The 15794-nt window shown below is 33.0% G+C and overlaps 1 protein-coding gene across 5 annotated transcripts; it reads right to left on the bottom strand.

Annotated features, from left to right (window-relative positions):
• Window positions 1-2045: 2045 nt before the first annotated feature.
• On the bottom strand, window positions 2046-11429 carry LOC128166420 (luc7-like protein 3). Of its 5 annotated transcripts, XR_008241155.1 has the most exons (12): window positions 11296-11429; window positions 10534-10600; window positions 10004-10043; window positions 9761-9899; window positions 9505-9582; window positions 6271-6366; window positions 5635-5805; window positions 4810-5051; window positions 4273-4601; window positions 3938-4094; window positions 2780-2878; window positions 2046-2210 (listed from the first exon to the last, which is right to left on the bottom strand). XR_008241155.1 is itself a non-coding variant. In XM_052831573.1 (11 exons), the coding sequence occupies exons 1-10, from the start codon at window positions 11398-11400 to the stop codon at window positions 3979-3981; spliced, it is 1383 nt and encodes a 460-aa protein (XP_052687533.1). In that variant the 5' UTR covers window positions 11401-11429; the 3' UTR covers window positions 2046-2878; window positions 3938-3978. The 5 variants fall into 5 exon arrangements, 3 of the variants coding, with proteins under 3 accessions (XP_052687533.1, XP_052687532.1, XP_052687531.1); XR_008241154.1 differs by having other exon boundaries at window positions 2780-4094; XM_052831573.1 differs by having other exon boundaries at window positions 2046-2878.
• Between the last annotated feature and the right edge of the window lie 4365 nt (window positions 11430-15794).

Genomic DNA, 15794 nt, shown 5'->3' with positions numbered 1-15794 from the left:
CAGAAAAAAATTAACAGATTATGCAACATTTTTCTGCAACATTTACCTTTACAACTCCCCTCTAATGAACCACAAAACAACATTCTGCATTGGTACAAATAGTTGCATTCTCCCTTGAGTTCCGGAATCTCTTCGCCAATTGTATGTCAGATTTAATAGGTTGCAAATCAAATACACACTACCTTAATTATTTGAAGGTTTCATCTAAAGGACAACAAATAACCATCAGATCTACCTTAAAAATCTAAGAAAAATCTGTCCAGACCTTAAACTATTCTTTTGTACAATAAAAAAATGCTTATTATATTTAAGCTTTAAAATTTTGAATAATATCCGATATCTTTTTACAAAGTTCTTAATTAAACAGTGATAATATAGTCTTAAAATGGCCTCGATAATCGAACCTTATCAACGACTGTGGAATCATCCTATTCGTGGAGGTCAATGTTCGTGGGTAGCCAAATTTTTTCCTGGTTCGTGGGAACGTAATTTCGTTGGTAGAAAGTTCGGGATAATTTTAATGAATATTAAACAAATTCTTGTAAATATGTTTGGAGGGGGGGGGGGGTGTAACTTCGTGTGCAAGGGTTATCCACGAAAGCCACGAATATTGGTCCCTCACGAACAATGATGATTTCACAGTATACATGTACATACACATCTTCATTTACACGATTCCATTAATTCCATAGGTTATTTATATATAAACATTTCGAGGAAAGAATTCCAAAATGCATCTTAATTTTAATTTAAAAGATGCTTGAGTTTATATTGAGCCTGCAGTCGACAGTCTGTCGGATATGGCGGGAACACGCCTCTTTTTTTTTTTTTTTTAATTTAGCCTTCACCATACCAGACACCAGCTAGTACCAGATACCAAATGCGTCTGGAGACGGAGGTTCTGACAAACTTGTGTTTTTCGTGGAATTTCAGGTCCAAACTGAAGCCATTTTGACAGTCAAATCATAATAATAGTACAGGGAATAATCTTATTACTCAAAGATATATATTTTTTAATGCCAAGTGCCTTTGATAAACACACTGTTATCAAATTAACAATTCAATAAAATGTTTTTAACGACACTTTCTCCAGAAAGCCGAAACGATTCAAAATTAAAGCACCACCACTCCACCCATAGGAAATATATTTAACGTTAGAGCATGAACTGGTAAACCACTACGTAATTTTCTATTTTGGGAAACTGCAGATGTCCAACGTCGAGTGCATGCGCAAATGTTCCTTTTACAAAAAACTGAAATGTGAATATCACATCAAAATTTTAATCGAGCCGCGTTAAGAAATTAAAGACACAGGTCCATAATTCAACAAATCGATTACAAATGCTTTGCAGTCCAAATGTGTATTTTAGTCTGTTCATCCAAATATTTCCACTTGAGCAACTAGTTCATGTATCATATCATGTACTACATGTATTTCAATAACGTTGATCTTCCTGATGCTCTACACTTAAAATTTGTACGACAGAAAGTCCAAAGAACTATTCAGAAAACCATCAAATTGGGAAAATTAATCTTTACTAATAATTTGATCTTCAATGTCACTGTTATTCTATCACAAAAATTACAAGGGCCGTCAAGAAACATCCAATATAAGAACCTCCAATATATGAAATGTCCCAGAGACCTCATTAAAATGCAAGCTCAACTTAAGGTGGAATAACACACCTAGAAAAAGTCACTCAAATTAGCAGTAAATTATTTGATTATGATAGATAATATATATAAACTGTTCATATGTCAAATAAGCAAAAAATTTTGCAGATTGGGGTTAAAAAATGAAAATCTAAAAGAATCAAATCGGTATGTAACAACAAAAGCCTCTGCAGGATTCGAACTCGGGATGTACAGATCACAAGCCCGGCAGTTTATCCACTCGGCTATGGAGCTAGTTATATGTAGCTTTCTATATAATCATTTTAATAAAACGAAATGTCGTTTCGATCAGAGGTCAGTCATTTTGTGATGATGTGTTATTTCACCTCAACCATTTAGCATTCATCAAAGTAATAACAATAAATCAGAGCTAAGTACAAGAAAGTTTATTTCCAAACAAACAGTTCACTGTTGGATATGTAAACAAGTTTATCCAAAGCTTGGCAACAATACAGAAATTAATTCTTAATTCAAACAGGAATATACTGGAAAAATGTCCATAGGTATACATGAGATAATTTCTTCGAAGTTCTCACCTGCAAAACAGAACAGAAATCATCTTCAGAATTTATTGTATAAAAGTTGAAGCTAACTTATCAATATATTGTATCATAAAACATGTATGTAAATAATCGAGGCACACTCCAAAAGCCTAGAGTTCAGAATATGAACAATGCAATATTGGACCATTTCAGTTCAGAGTAACCTATTTAGAAAATAAAAGTTTCTCTGGAAAAACTCAAAAAATTAACATACGCAGAAATTCGGTTTCTTCCATGCAGGAACACACTAAATTCATAACTAGAAATGTTATCAATTAATTCACCATTTATTATCATAAAAAAATCATTAATTTTCATTACTCCTGGATGGACAGAAGTTTTGAAAACATAATTTGTTGTATCTTTCTTTATACTTCAATTACATTGTTTCTTTTTTTTTTTCAAACAAGTTTTATTGATAACTTTTTTTTTAATGTTGGTAAAAAAAAAATTAAAAAAGAAAAGAAGAAAAATATAAAATAAAATCTTTGATGAATTATCAGGAAATGAAAATAACCCCTTTTTATACACCCAACACAGTGTTCCTTTCATTACAGGCATACCTGGCAATGTATAGAGATGTTTTTAAGTATCACTGACAGTATAGTCAATCCAAGCTTCTACACAACCATGAAGCTATTTTCGCAAAGGTATCAAGGAAACTGAAAACAGAAGCATCATCTTTTTATGTACATTGTTTTTTGGAGTGACATTGACATCCAGATGCCACTAACCTTGGAATTTCTTGGGCATGCAATGTCGCTCACGCATTTTCGGAAGGTACCAGCAGCAGCCGTGAGAGTGCTTCACTAACCTCATTTTTAACGTTTCTCTGTGTATCACCAATTTCTATGGTGGATTATCTTATTCAACCATTTTATTCACTAACCTTTTATTTTCATTTTATACAGCTCTCTTAACAAACGAACGACTTCTAAAGCCCCCCAAAAACAGGTTCTGATACCAAGTGTCCTCCATGTCCTATCATTTGCGGAACATGAAGTTTCTCATGCAGAATTATCACGTTACACAGCTGGAATTTGACAACACCTTGAATACCTCCTTCTCCTCCTCAATCTCGTCTGTAGTTCTTCTATGTCTTGGTTACTATAACGTCTAAAACTTACCTTTTATTTTACTGGGATTCCTACTTTCTGTTTCTTGATACTACTTAAGAACTTGCATGAATTTTACAATGATAAGAAAAGAAAAGAGAGTATATTCACAAAATAATTGCAATTCTAAGACTGTGTTTTCAATGAAAAGCCTATTTTATCCATTGTATAGTTTTAACTCTCACCTGCTTTGAATTCATTTTTACAAAACACGTATATCTCATCCTGAAATTGGTCCGCTTAGTGAGAGAATATGAGCCATCCTGCCCGGCAGACTCTAAACTTATGATTCTTAGTCTCGACGAGAAAAACACTGGTTAGTTTTGAATACAAAACAGTCCACATCACCAATGTTAAAACCTTCATGGTTAATTATGTTCAGGTCAGGAGGTCATAATTACAATTGAATAATCTTTCAATATTTACAAACTTTCCTTGACTACTACTCACAGAAGACTCCACTTGGAATATAATAACTCAAAGTCTAAAAAAAGATTTAATCGTTCAATGAAAGACATTTATCTATCTAATACGGGGCTGGGGTTGGGCCTCTTACCTGTGACCTGAAAGGAAGATGTAAACAAGTCCAGCACGGCTATCACTTACCTGGTCAGGTGTCATTGACACAGATTATGTCACCTCAATTTCTAATTGTCTTCTTGTGCCTCAGTGTCATTGGGTACAGCATCCTGGCTCTCAGTATTCTCAGGCTGTGCCTCCTCTTGTTCATTTTCATCATTTGTAGAATTGACCATTTCAGTTCCTATGCAACAGAATGGTTTAACGTTTTAAAATATCATTACACCTGTTTGTCAACACTATTCAAAAATAAGTTGTATGTAGATTGCAACCTGACAAAAAATGTCTCACAAAAATAAAGAATATTCAATTCTGTTCCTTACCAATTGCAAGTGTTATTCAATAAATTTGCCATCTTTTACCTTTGTTGTCACTTTCATCTTTACTTTCTTCTTCTCTCTCTTTTGATTTTCTGTCTGAGGACCTTTCTCTCTTGTCTCCTGACTTTCTGTCATCTGACCTTTCTCGACTCTTGGACCGCTTGCTCCGGGACCTCCTGTCCCTTGACTCTCTTCTGTCTCGGCTGCGAGATCGTCTTTCTTTACTTTTTTCCTTGCTCCTGCTGCTGCGCCTTGAGTCACGATCCTTTGTGCGAGATCTGGAACTTGACCTTGACCTTCTGCGGTGGGAACGATGACGATCTCTTGACCTACTTCTAGATCTACGCCCTCGGCTCCTTGATCTACGATGCCTATCAAAAGACATCAATTTTACATTTGCACAGATTTCAATTCATTTCAATTGACTTCTAGTTTAAAATATCATAATACATTGTATATCATGTTGCATTAACACAGAGAAAATATATTACATAAACAGAGAAAATAATCTACCCAAATTAATAATTTTTTTTTGTTCAATAAAAACATTATTTGAAAGATTAATTGGTGATATCATACCTGTCTCTGCTTCGTGATCTTCTACGCCTGGAGCGATCTCTTTCCCTCTCTCTTTCTTTTTCCCTCTCCTCTCGTCTTTTCTTTTCCCGTTCTTCCCTTTCTCTTTCACGTTCCTCTCTTTCCTTTTCCCTTTCCTTTTCTCTCTGTCGTCTTTCTTCTCTTTCTTTTTCTCTTTCCTTCTCTCTTTCTTCCCTTTCCTTTTTAAGTCTGGCCTCTCTTTCTTCATCAGTTTGATTCTTTTTCTGTTCATAAAGAACAAGGAAAAATTATCAATGAATTACCAAAGAAAATCTTTGCACCATAAGGAAACCATTACCCAAAATAAACTTAATGTGGTACATGTATATCAAAGCCATTTTATCAAGAACTTGAACTTTGGGCAGTACGTGATAAGCTTCAATTTAATAAGGGCGGGGTCTATTCATGGTTAGCTGTCTGGTCATTGGCTTATAGATATGAATAGATAAAACACAATGACACTTGTCCAACTTCATCAAGGGCTGTATATTTTTAAAGTTGAAACGGTGTCAGTTTTACACAACAGATCAGATCTTGGAGGAAATTTTTTTTGACACTTTGTGAATATAATATTTATAAGCTTCTCAGTGAATCAGACAAAAGAAGGTCAATATTTGACAGCTTGTTTTGATGAGAAAACTAGATAGTAACATCCACAGAAAGTGCAAGCTCTTGTTAAAACAGCTCAAAGTTTAAAATTTAATTTAATTAAATCTACTGAAGGTCTGAAGCAATTGTTAGATTGTTGGAATGCTCCAACGACGACATTATGAATCGCAATGACCCACCACAATTACAGACACCGACCTGTTTCCAGTCCTCGACGAAGGCCCTGATCCTGGCATAGCCCGCGTGCTGCTTGCCCATCAGGTGTTCATCAATGCGCTGCTGGACATCCCCCACCACCAGCAGGGCTCCACACACCTGACACACCTCCATCGTCTTCTCAGGTTCATTTGACTGCTGCTGTAGCTTGCTCTGTAAATACCAGTCCATCAATTTCTTTAACACTTCTTTTAATTTTACAGCCTCCTAATATTTTAACCCCAAATAAAATTTATCAAAGACATTAAGGATGTCATGGTCTTTGTTTAACAAAAGACTTTCTTGGATATTTTTAAAATATAATAATATTTATTTTCAGACATAAGAAATTCAATGCCATATAAAAGAGCATGTACGATATTAATAAACAAATTGACATGCAACTTGAAAAGATTCCCTGTGGATTCCCAAAATATAGTTTCTGTAAGAGATTTTGTAGGTGTTTTTCAGTGTGTTGCGGTTCCCATCTCCTGTTTTACCACATGTAAGACAGGAGACAGTCAGCCCACAGCTATGGCTGATTTCAGGACCCCTGCACTTTCATCATCCAACACCTACATACACAATATACAATGGAAGTGATCACCATGATCACAACAATCATATTTTTCAGCTTACACTTTCCAAATCTCTGCGTTCTTCTTCCAGCTGGTCACACAGTTTCATCATCCCCTGAGCTTCCTCCACCTTCCCCTCACATCCCAATTCTTCTGCCTAAAAGAAAGAAGCGGTGTCTGCTTTGATCAGATTTGAGGAGATCAAATTCAAGGAAACACCATATTAACCTAACAGTTCAATAATAATCAACTACTAGTAATAATTCAAATTGTCAAGCTGTTGTTTTCCTATGCATAGACTTTTTATTTTAAAGGAAGTGAACATGGAAAAATTATCAAGGGCTCAAATTTGTCTGTTTGATGTATATAATAATATCTGAAAACCATTTAGACACAGCTTTCCTCAGTAAGAAGATATACCACTTCGAATAACTAATTCTTGCAATCCATGAGCGCTACCATATTGTTAAAATCATTACCTCCCTGCTGGGTTATCTCTAAGCATCTAAGAGAGGGCAGCATAAATGCTGATGTTAGTGAGACACATTGCATTTTTACACACCCTTAGTAACAGAGATAAAATATCATCATCAAAATGTCAGTTGAAACTTGATATGGATGTAAAGAGTTATTATTTTGAAACAGGGTTTATGGAGGAAGATTTTGGATCTCAGAATGATGCATTCCCATCAGCAGTTAATGTTGCATGTAACTAGAATGGAATGTCCCTGGTTCTGTGTTATTGTGACCTATTTTTTCTTGCACTCGGGATTTTTTTAATATGTTGTTATGAGTTTGAACATTATGTGTGCTATATAAATGAGCACACAAGGTGCATTGCTCAGCATCCTGATTTTTAAAATGTGTCTTAGTTCTGTTATTTCTCTGACAGCATAAATCGAACCGGCATACGTATCATGCATTGATCAAGATCTAATCTTAAGATAAAATAAAAATCAGAGAGAATTTAAGATTTATAGAGCATTTAGTAAAAAGTAAAGTTAAGAAACCCCACAAAGAAAATGAAATAACATTTCTAAGTTTCAAAAGGCTTTTAAAATTTATTAAGCAACAATTAATTTTTTCATGTTCACTTCCTTTAAGGTATTCAATGTATAATGAAGGGATATTGAACAATTCTGTATCATTTTAAACTAATTAAATATGTATTGCTAGATAACTATAGAAGTGAAATGAACCAAATTCACATGACAGACAACATATAAGGAGCCAGCCATTTTGCACCTTAAATTTTTTTTTTTGAAGAGTTATCTCCCCTTGATAAAAACAGGAAAATTTTAATTTCGTCAAAATATCTGCAGTAAATGATTCATTTTATTTCATATTTTGATAAAGAGAAAGTTTATGCATGTATTAACCAAGAGAGTTTTATGAATTTTAAGTTGCTTTTTACAATATCTTAGTAAAACATACATTGCCATTAGACTTCAATGCAAAATTAAAGGTGTAATTAGTTGGACCATAATCAAAATTTTGAAAATTCCTTTGGTGGAGTATTTTTATTTGATAACACCTTCAAAATGATATCATGATTAAGAATATCGGACCATTCATTTATTATGTACAAAATGTTGTCGTTATACATCGAATACCTTAATAGGAAAAAAAAAAAAACAACCAAAATCCTTGACTGGTAACAACAATCTTGTTTGAATATGACACATATTCCTTAAAAGCATTCAAATAATGTACATATTAAGGAAGTTTCTGTAAGCATGAGACTTCAATGCATTAAAGTGATCTTTAATATCTCAAGTGCCTGTCGCGTCAAAGTAAAAATTGGCATCGATTGTATCATAAAGCACTTGAAGGGGTTGAGATGATCAGATTTTCAAATGAAGGGGAGAGGGTTATGTTAGAGATCAATAAGGCTTTACTTTTCAAAGACATGTCAACCCAGTTTCTACATAAGCCGAGTTATCATCAGGTCTGTAGCTCCCGGTCTGAAAAAACTCAGGTGGGCGACCTGGGAGCTATAGAGCCACCCATTGAAAAATTGTGTATTAGTTCTGCACTAACAACAATAAGTACCATCAAATTCTGCATGAAATTTACTACTGATATTGTCTCTTTACTTACATGTAGCTCAAACTTTCTCCGTAACAAGCTACCGACCTCTGAAAATTGAAGCTGCATGGTCCGATTTTTTTGCTATTACAGTATCAAATAATTTTCTATACAAACCAAATATCTTAGAAATTTACGGACTTTCGTCTATTTACACCAGCAGAGTCGGTCTCCTTTCAAAGTTAGAGAATATTCACAGTAAATAAAATAATTTCTTTTTGGGCAAACGAAAAAACAAACAAAACTGCATCATGGGAATGTTTAGAAAAGGGGACCATTTGGTTTCGTCCCCCGCCTGATTAGGTTTATTCAACCCGCATGTTATGCATCGAACATATACAAATCAAACTACAGAAATAGTAGTGAACTAAATGTACACAGGTTCAATTTGATTTGCCAAAACATTATGACCTTTATATATATAGCGATGACATCATTTAAAAGTTGTAATACTATCATAGCCGTCTCCATGCCAGGGAGACGAAATATGAGACAAAATTACGCTGTACCCTTTTTGTGTCGTTTGTTTTCAAAATAAATTTTGAACATTATTTTTTCATTGAAATATGGCTTGATTGACAATGAAAACTACTGCAATGTCTTTTATTATCACATACCTAGCAAACCCATCATTTAAAACCAGTCACAAAATTTGATATAAAAATCGGACCAAGCAGCTTTAAGTATGTCAAATTTACATTGACATCGAGAGTCACCATTTTTACATGTAGACAAACTGCACCACTTCACTTTACAGGGACGGTGATGGTGTTTAATAGACTATCAGAGGCAAGTAAAGAGAAGATATAGAAGTAAATTTCATGAAAAATTTAATGGTACTAATTGTTTTCACATAGTTTGCTTATAAATAAGATTAATCCGTTGAAAAAAAGCACACGTTTTTGTGTGGAATAACTACACATTTTTTGCAATGGATGGCACTGTAGCTCCCAGGTTGTCCATCCAAATTTTTTCGGAACAGGAGCTACAGACCTGCAGCTAAAGCAGAGTAAGCCAAAAGTTTCAGAACTAAGATACATCTACAACATGACAATTTTGAAACCACTATGCATCTGAAACTTCTGGGTTGCATTCAAGATGGTAACTGTTACCCAAGCTGCTAGCTAGGTTAGATATCTAGGTCCTTTTCTTTTTCTTCTTTTTTAATTCATGAGATAATGTCTTTCACAATAGAGAGAAAACATACCTGTTGTACTAGATCAGCAATTCTTTCTGTAAGCATCTTTATTTTGTCATCTTTCAGTGAATTCAAATTGCTACTCAACTAAAGTTTTAAAAAGGAAAACATGAGAAAAATATTCAGAATGCACATGAAACATCAGTAAAATAATAAACATCCGTTTCATCTACTTGGATTCTATATGTACATTGTAGAGGTGTAAAATAATTAGTTGTGTATAAATTTCGATCATTTATTGGTATCTTTCATTCAATACACTTACACTGCCCTGAGAATTATTCAACGCCAGTCTCTGATGTCCCCTGCGGATTCTTTTCTCTACGTCAGATATCAATCCCTGTAGAAATCGCAGGAAGTCATCTTCATATCCCATCTTTCCAGACTTTGAACTTTTGGTGTACCTACACGAGTTGGAGTTCAAGTAACTAAAGTGCATACAACTCAGATGTTTCTAACTTTTTTGATTTTAAATACTATTTCATTACAGTTACAGATTTCAACTTACTCTTTTCTAAGGGCTTCATCATGCAGCTTTGTACAGGGTCCTTAAAAAAAAAAATATTTTCTTTTCTTTACACAGACGTTATTAACAATAATTTTATCATACATGAAAAATATTCAATGTCATATTGCTGCACTTTGCTCTACATTTTTTTTTAATTCAATTACAGTATTTAATAAAATTATATTTTTTATATATATATAAACTAACTATAATATTCTTTGGTTACTACTATACTTAATAGCTGAACTTTGTTATATTTGATTGCGTTATTTCTTGTGTTTATAATCACCTTCGGTCTGTTTGCCTTGCAACAACTTGCACACAAAAAGACTCACAAACAATATGAACTAAGGGCTCCTCCACAACAGTTTGAAGTAGTTGCTTTTTATACTTTAGTAGACTTTCAATGGAAATTTTTGGGCAATTTGTTTGATCAACTACTAGGCCAACTTTCACAGAGCACCAATCCCATAAAATTGTCAATGCCTTTATTGATCTTTAATATATAAATGAAAACTTGATTAACTTACCCAGGTCTGCTCTTGTGTTGGTGAAAAGTTCATGAGGACAAAAATTGACCAGAAAATGTTTGCATACCTGTAACATAATAATTATGACAATAAACTTTCTTTACATTATGTATGGTATGATTATGTTAAGTACATGTTATCCAGTGAATCTGATAGTGAAAATGTGATTGTTTTATTGGCTTTGTCCTGGTTATGCTGCAAACACATTTGTATTTCTAACTTTATTCTTTAAAATACTTTTAAGAAGATGACAAAATATTTGCAAAATAAAACATTGGGTATATTATATATCCTTTTCCAATTTGTATTCAGGCTATCATTATATCCTGTTTGGACGGTTCTACACGTCACCTGATTAAAATTAGGCTAGAGAGGAATTTGCCAAAATGTCATTTTTCTCCTGTTGCATTGCTTGCCAGCATCATGTAGCTTAAATGTAGATGTTATTTACTTTAAAGACACTCATAGCAATAATATTGCTGACTCTTGTGCACACTTGAATTAAAAAACACCCATATATATATTTTGGCAGACCAGTGGGATGTTAAAATTTATAATAAAACCTTAATGTATTTTATCACATATAATTTGTTGGCACTTTATATGAGTTTGTAGAGATATTAACTTAATTTCTTTCACATTTTTTTCTTCACTGTAACCAAGTAATAGTAAATCAAAATGGCGCCTTTCCAAAATCTTAAAAATATATTCATTGAAAAATAAGACTCATTAAAGATAAGAACAAAGTTAAAATATCCTCACATCAGGGTCACTCCAATGAACTTGGTCTCTTTTTTCTGTAGGGGCTAAGTTTCTGTCTTTGCCCATTAACTCATCGAGCATTTGCGCTAACGCGTGCGAAGCCATTTTGTATGGAAGTGGGCATATACGAATCATCGAAATAACGAACCCGACTTAAAATACCGAAGCTTCAGTTTTTGGTTTTTTTTTTTTTTTTTATCAAGAATCGAGATAATTTTATCATATAGAGTTGCAGTTAGCTAATAGCATCGTAACATTTTTTCAAACGGGAAGGAAGGTGTAGGGGTGGTAATTAATTAAAATATCCTCTCTTAACTAATTTAACATTTTCATACATGATACACTAACAAAAGAAAAGCGGAGGTGCCTGTCTTCTTTAAAAAATAATATACATTTGTATCAATTCAGTTACTAAACAGCCCCAGAATTGGAGTCATTTATTAAGCCGTATTCATATATATAAAGTCGACCTACCTATGAGGAAAATTTGCAAACCAATCTATGCCACTTTTTTTTTTTTTATTAATTTTGCAAATTGGAGGGGGTAAGTAAATTTATATATATATGACTTTTAATTACTTATACAAGTTATTGTGATAGAAATGTGATAATGTTCCTAATTAAACCGTTGAAAAACTGTAACGATGTCATTTCTTCGTTAGCGTAGGCGTTTCAATTTCAAAAACAGAATATTGGTGCTGTACGTGGTGATGATATTCATGAAAATAAAAAAAAATAGTTTCTGATCATTACTGTGATAAAAGTTAGGACAAAAGTATGGAATTCCATAAACGACAGCCAACTGTCAGCTGCCAACTGCTTACTGCTTACTGCCAACTGCTTACTGCCTACTTCCAACTGCTTACTGCCAATTGCTTTCCTTTCCTCTTGATTGGGTTAAGCGCATGTGGGACATTTATTTGAGGATTTGAGGATGGAGGGATTGATAGATAGCTATTTCAAACAAGTGTATACAAAGAACGGGAGATTACTATGTATGGAATTCCTTATACGGCTGCCAACTGCTTACTGCCAAATTCCTTTTCCCTCTATATTGGGTTAAGGTAACTCCGTACCTATAAAATCATGGGTTCAAAGTTAAAAACTTAACTTTTTTTAACTTATTGGACTTGAATTTCATCAATAAATTAATAAATATATATGTATCCATACTATTTAAGATGTAAGGTAATAAAAACCAAAGGCTGAAATTATCATCTGAAAATCACACTTTTTTTGTTTAAAAATTAAATATTAGTGGATGGATACTTGTTTGTCTATTCAAATTTTATTGCTTACTATGCCAGAAAACTAAAATTAATTTAAAAAAAAAGAAAAAATTGTTTACATTAAAAAATTATAGCATTTCGATATATCACTTAGAGAAAAGTAGAAAAGAGTTATTTCCCTTTGTCATTATTGAATTATGTCGAATATAAGGATGAAAAACGCTTATTAAATATCTACAAGTAAACATTGATTTGAGTTTTTGATGTTCACCTATGATAACATAGAAATTACAAATCTACTTGCAAGAATTTTACTGAATTCATGGTTTATGTAAAATGTATGACGTCACAGGAGGGTGGATTTACTTTAAGTGCATGTGCAGACATTTATTTGAGGATGGAGGGATTGACAGATTGATAGCGTTTGTTTTATTTTACACATATTAAACACATATTTTAACAACCATCTGTCAGTCATAATCACTGCATTCCATATCATCTGCCGTTTTATCTTAAATCAAACTAGCGAGCGAGCTTCTTAAATTGAGAGTGCCACGCCACTGCATGATCCTACTATTTACATTACCTGATCACGTGACCCGAAACCTATTCGAGTACGTATGAAAACACATCACATACATGATTTTAAGTACATTAACTCGTGTTTACCACTTTTAAAAGACATGAGAGATAGTGGAGTTCTTGGTTTGTCTGGTGCTATCCATTTAGAATGTTTAAGATTTTGTTTAATGAAGTAACATAATTTATGTAAAGATAAAATCATAAATGTTAAACACACACAACTACACTGTAGAGTTTTGATTTTCTTTGCAGCAATTTGCGCATGGGGATACTATAAACTAGTAATAATATCGCGTACAACGCAATGCAAATCAGGATTTCACATTACAACGAAAACAGTGAGAAAAACTAACGTTTTAATGAACTTCTGTCAATCATAGCATACTGAAAACAAAATTTGAAAGAGTTTTCTTACTGAAACTGAAAACGACCCATCCATGAATTAAATCCCCACGAATAATAAAAAATCCAACAAACCACGAAAATTGGCCCCTACGAATTTAATGATTCCACAGTTTATAATGTTTTCATATCATAATTATCACATTTCTGATACACTGAGATATTTGCTGTTTTAATTACGTTTAATTATAAAATTACAGATTGACCGTCACAATGTGAAGAATATCTATACATGTTAAATTATTTAATGCTTATCGCAATTATCTTGTAAATAACGACGCTTTCCAAACGGAGATAAAAAAAAAATGAAAATGAGATGCATGTTCAAAATGGTTAACACAAAGCACCAGTCTGACAGGCCTGTTTCTTTACAAGATCGATATATAGTCAGAAACATTAATCAAACTGTATTCCACATATGACTTTATTTCTGAGACAAGACCCTTTGGCAGTAAGAAGTAAGCAGTTGGCAGTACGATGCAGTAAGCAGTTAACAGTTGACAGTTGGCTGTCGTATACGGAATTCCATACAAAAGCCCGGTCACGGTCATCATTTGCTTCTTTTTTTTGTTACCGGCTAGGAAAAATATTCTTATGCGAATAACGCAAAAGTTTCGCCAAAAAAAAAAAAACTTTGGTGAAAAAACGCAAAACTTATGCGATATAATTTAAATTTTCAGTCTTTGCCTCTTTTGGATTTTTTAGCATCGAGCAGAAGTAATCTCTGTATTTCTTTTCATAGATAAAGATTGATGACCCACTGGCATCGTACTGATTAGAGTTCTATAACTTATAAATTACAATATTCTTGAAAGTATTTTTCCCATTGATTTATAATTGAGTTCTACCAAGATCAATATAACTTGAGATAGTTATTCTTTTCTTCTTATATAAATCATAAACATTTGAAAGTAAAAAAAAGACATTGACTGTAGATCTATAAAGAGATAGAGCACCCTTATCTGTTTATTCTGTCGCCATTCTTTTGTTTGAATAGGAATTCGTTAAAAATCATTCGTTAATAATCTTTTTTTTTTTCATACCTAAAATAAATAAAAATACAGTATTGGAATTCTTCGATACTAAGAAGATGGGGGAATAAGATAGCGCAACTGCCCATTTGGTTTAGTCATAAAATAGAATTCCAAATTTAACATTTTTCAATTAAATATATTTGAAATGCTATAATACAAGTTTACAAAAGGGTAACTTTTACTATATTCACTTTGAAACAATTAAAAAAAAACGATAAGAAAAAAAAATCAACCCTTAAGCTTTGGTGATATCGAACCCACAACCTAAAAACCCTATATCTATAAATTTACCTAATGTATGGTGCTATAACCACTGAGCCATTTCATTCACAACATGAGACACTGGCCACGGTTTTACGTAACTAGTACGGACTTGTATTTTTTTTTACTAGAACGTTCAACTGTTGGGCTACAAACTGACATTTTAAAAGGATAGTGGATCACCTCTCCACATTTTTGTTGATTAAAATCGGTTTAAAATCCATTAAACAGCATTTAGACAATGACAAAAATATGGAGATCAGACCCACTTTATAAAAGAAAAGGCATTGAAGTTATAAAAATGACTCTATTTGGAGGTTTTGACACGCATACGCTAGTTTAAATCAACTTATTACACGTATTTAGAATATTTAAGAGTTATAAAGCGATGTTACGTTAAATATACACTGTTTTTAATTATTATTCAAAAAATTATCAGATTTAATGATATTTTAATTTTGCGGTATCTAATCATTCCTCACTATGGGCATTTTACACGCCTTATTCACCCATCTTCTTTAAATCGACATATTCTACTTATACTTTATGTAATAAATTCAGGAGACGAACACTGAAAAATAAACAGAGAGAGAGAGAGAGAGAGAGAGAGAGAGAGAGAGAGAGACTTATGTATGTAAATTGTTTAATATTTTTGGTGAATGAATATAGTGAATACTAGCTTGCTTTATATGCATCATGGTCATGATCATCTACATATATTTGTATATACTTATTGAATAATAGATTATTTATAAGCTTTTGTTTTTAATGAGCACGAATAGATTTTCAGATATTATATATATGTGGGAAAAACACGTTCAGCTATCATCTTTATTGAATTGTAAATATAAGGGAAAAAAACCAGAAAACAAAGAATTTTAAAGGAATCGAACCACCGGGCGTTAACACTTTTTTTTTCAAAAAAGGAGTAATGTAACCCGTGTCGTACACAGAGTGCCAAAAGTACGAGCTTACTCGCAAAATATTCGCG

The sequence above is a fragment of the Crassostrea angulata genome, chromosome 10 (assembly GCF_025612915.1).
Source record: "Crassostrea angulata isolate pt1a10 chromosome 10, ASM2561291v2, whole genome shotgun sequence".
NCBI classification, from domain to species: domain Eukaryota; kingdom Metazoa; phylum Mollusca; class Bivalvia; order Ostreida; family Ostreidae; genus Magallana; species Magallana angulata.
Note: the sequence above shows the minus strand (reverse complement) of the source record. Positions and strands in the feature narration are given on the sequence as shown.

Excerpts from the sequence above, each read along its gene's own strand:
- LOC128166420 (XM_052831571.1), bottom strand. The coding sequence starts at position 11,400 with ATGGCTTCGCACGCGTTAGCGCAAATGCTCGATGAGTTAATGGGCAAA. Across the intron at positions 10,044-10,533 it reads CAACACAAGAGCAGACCTGG|GACCCTGTACAAAGCTGCAT; the intron begins GTAAGTTAATCA and ends TTTTTTTTTAAG. Across the intron at positions 9,900-10,003 it reads GATGAAGCCCTTAGAAAAGA|GTACACCAAAAGTTCAAAGT; the intron begins GTAAGTTGAAAT and ends CAACTCGTGTAG.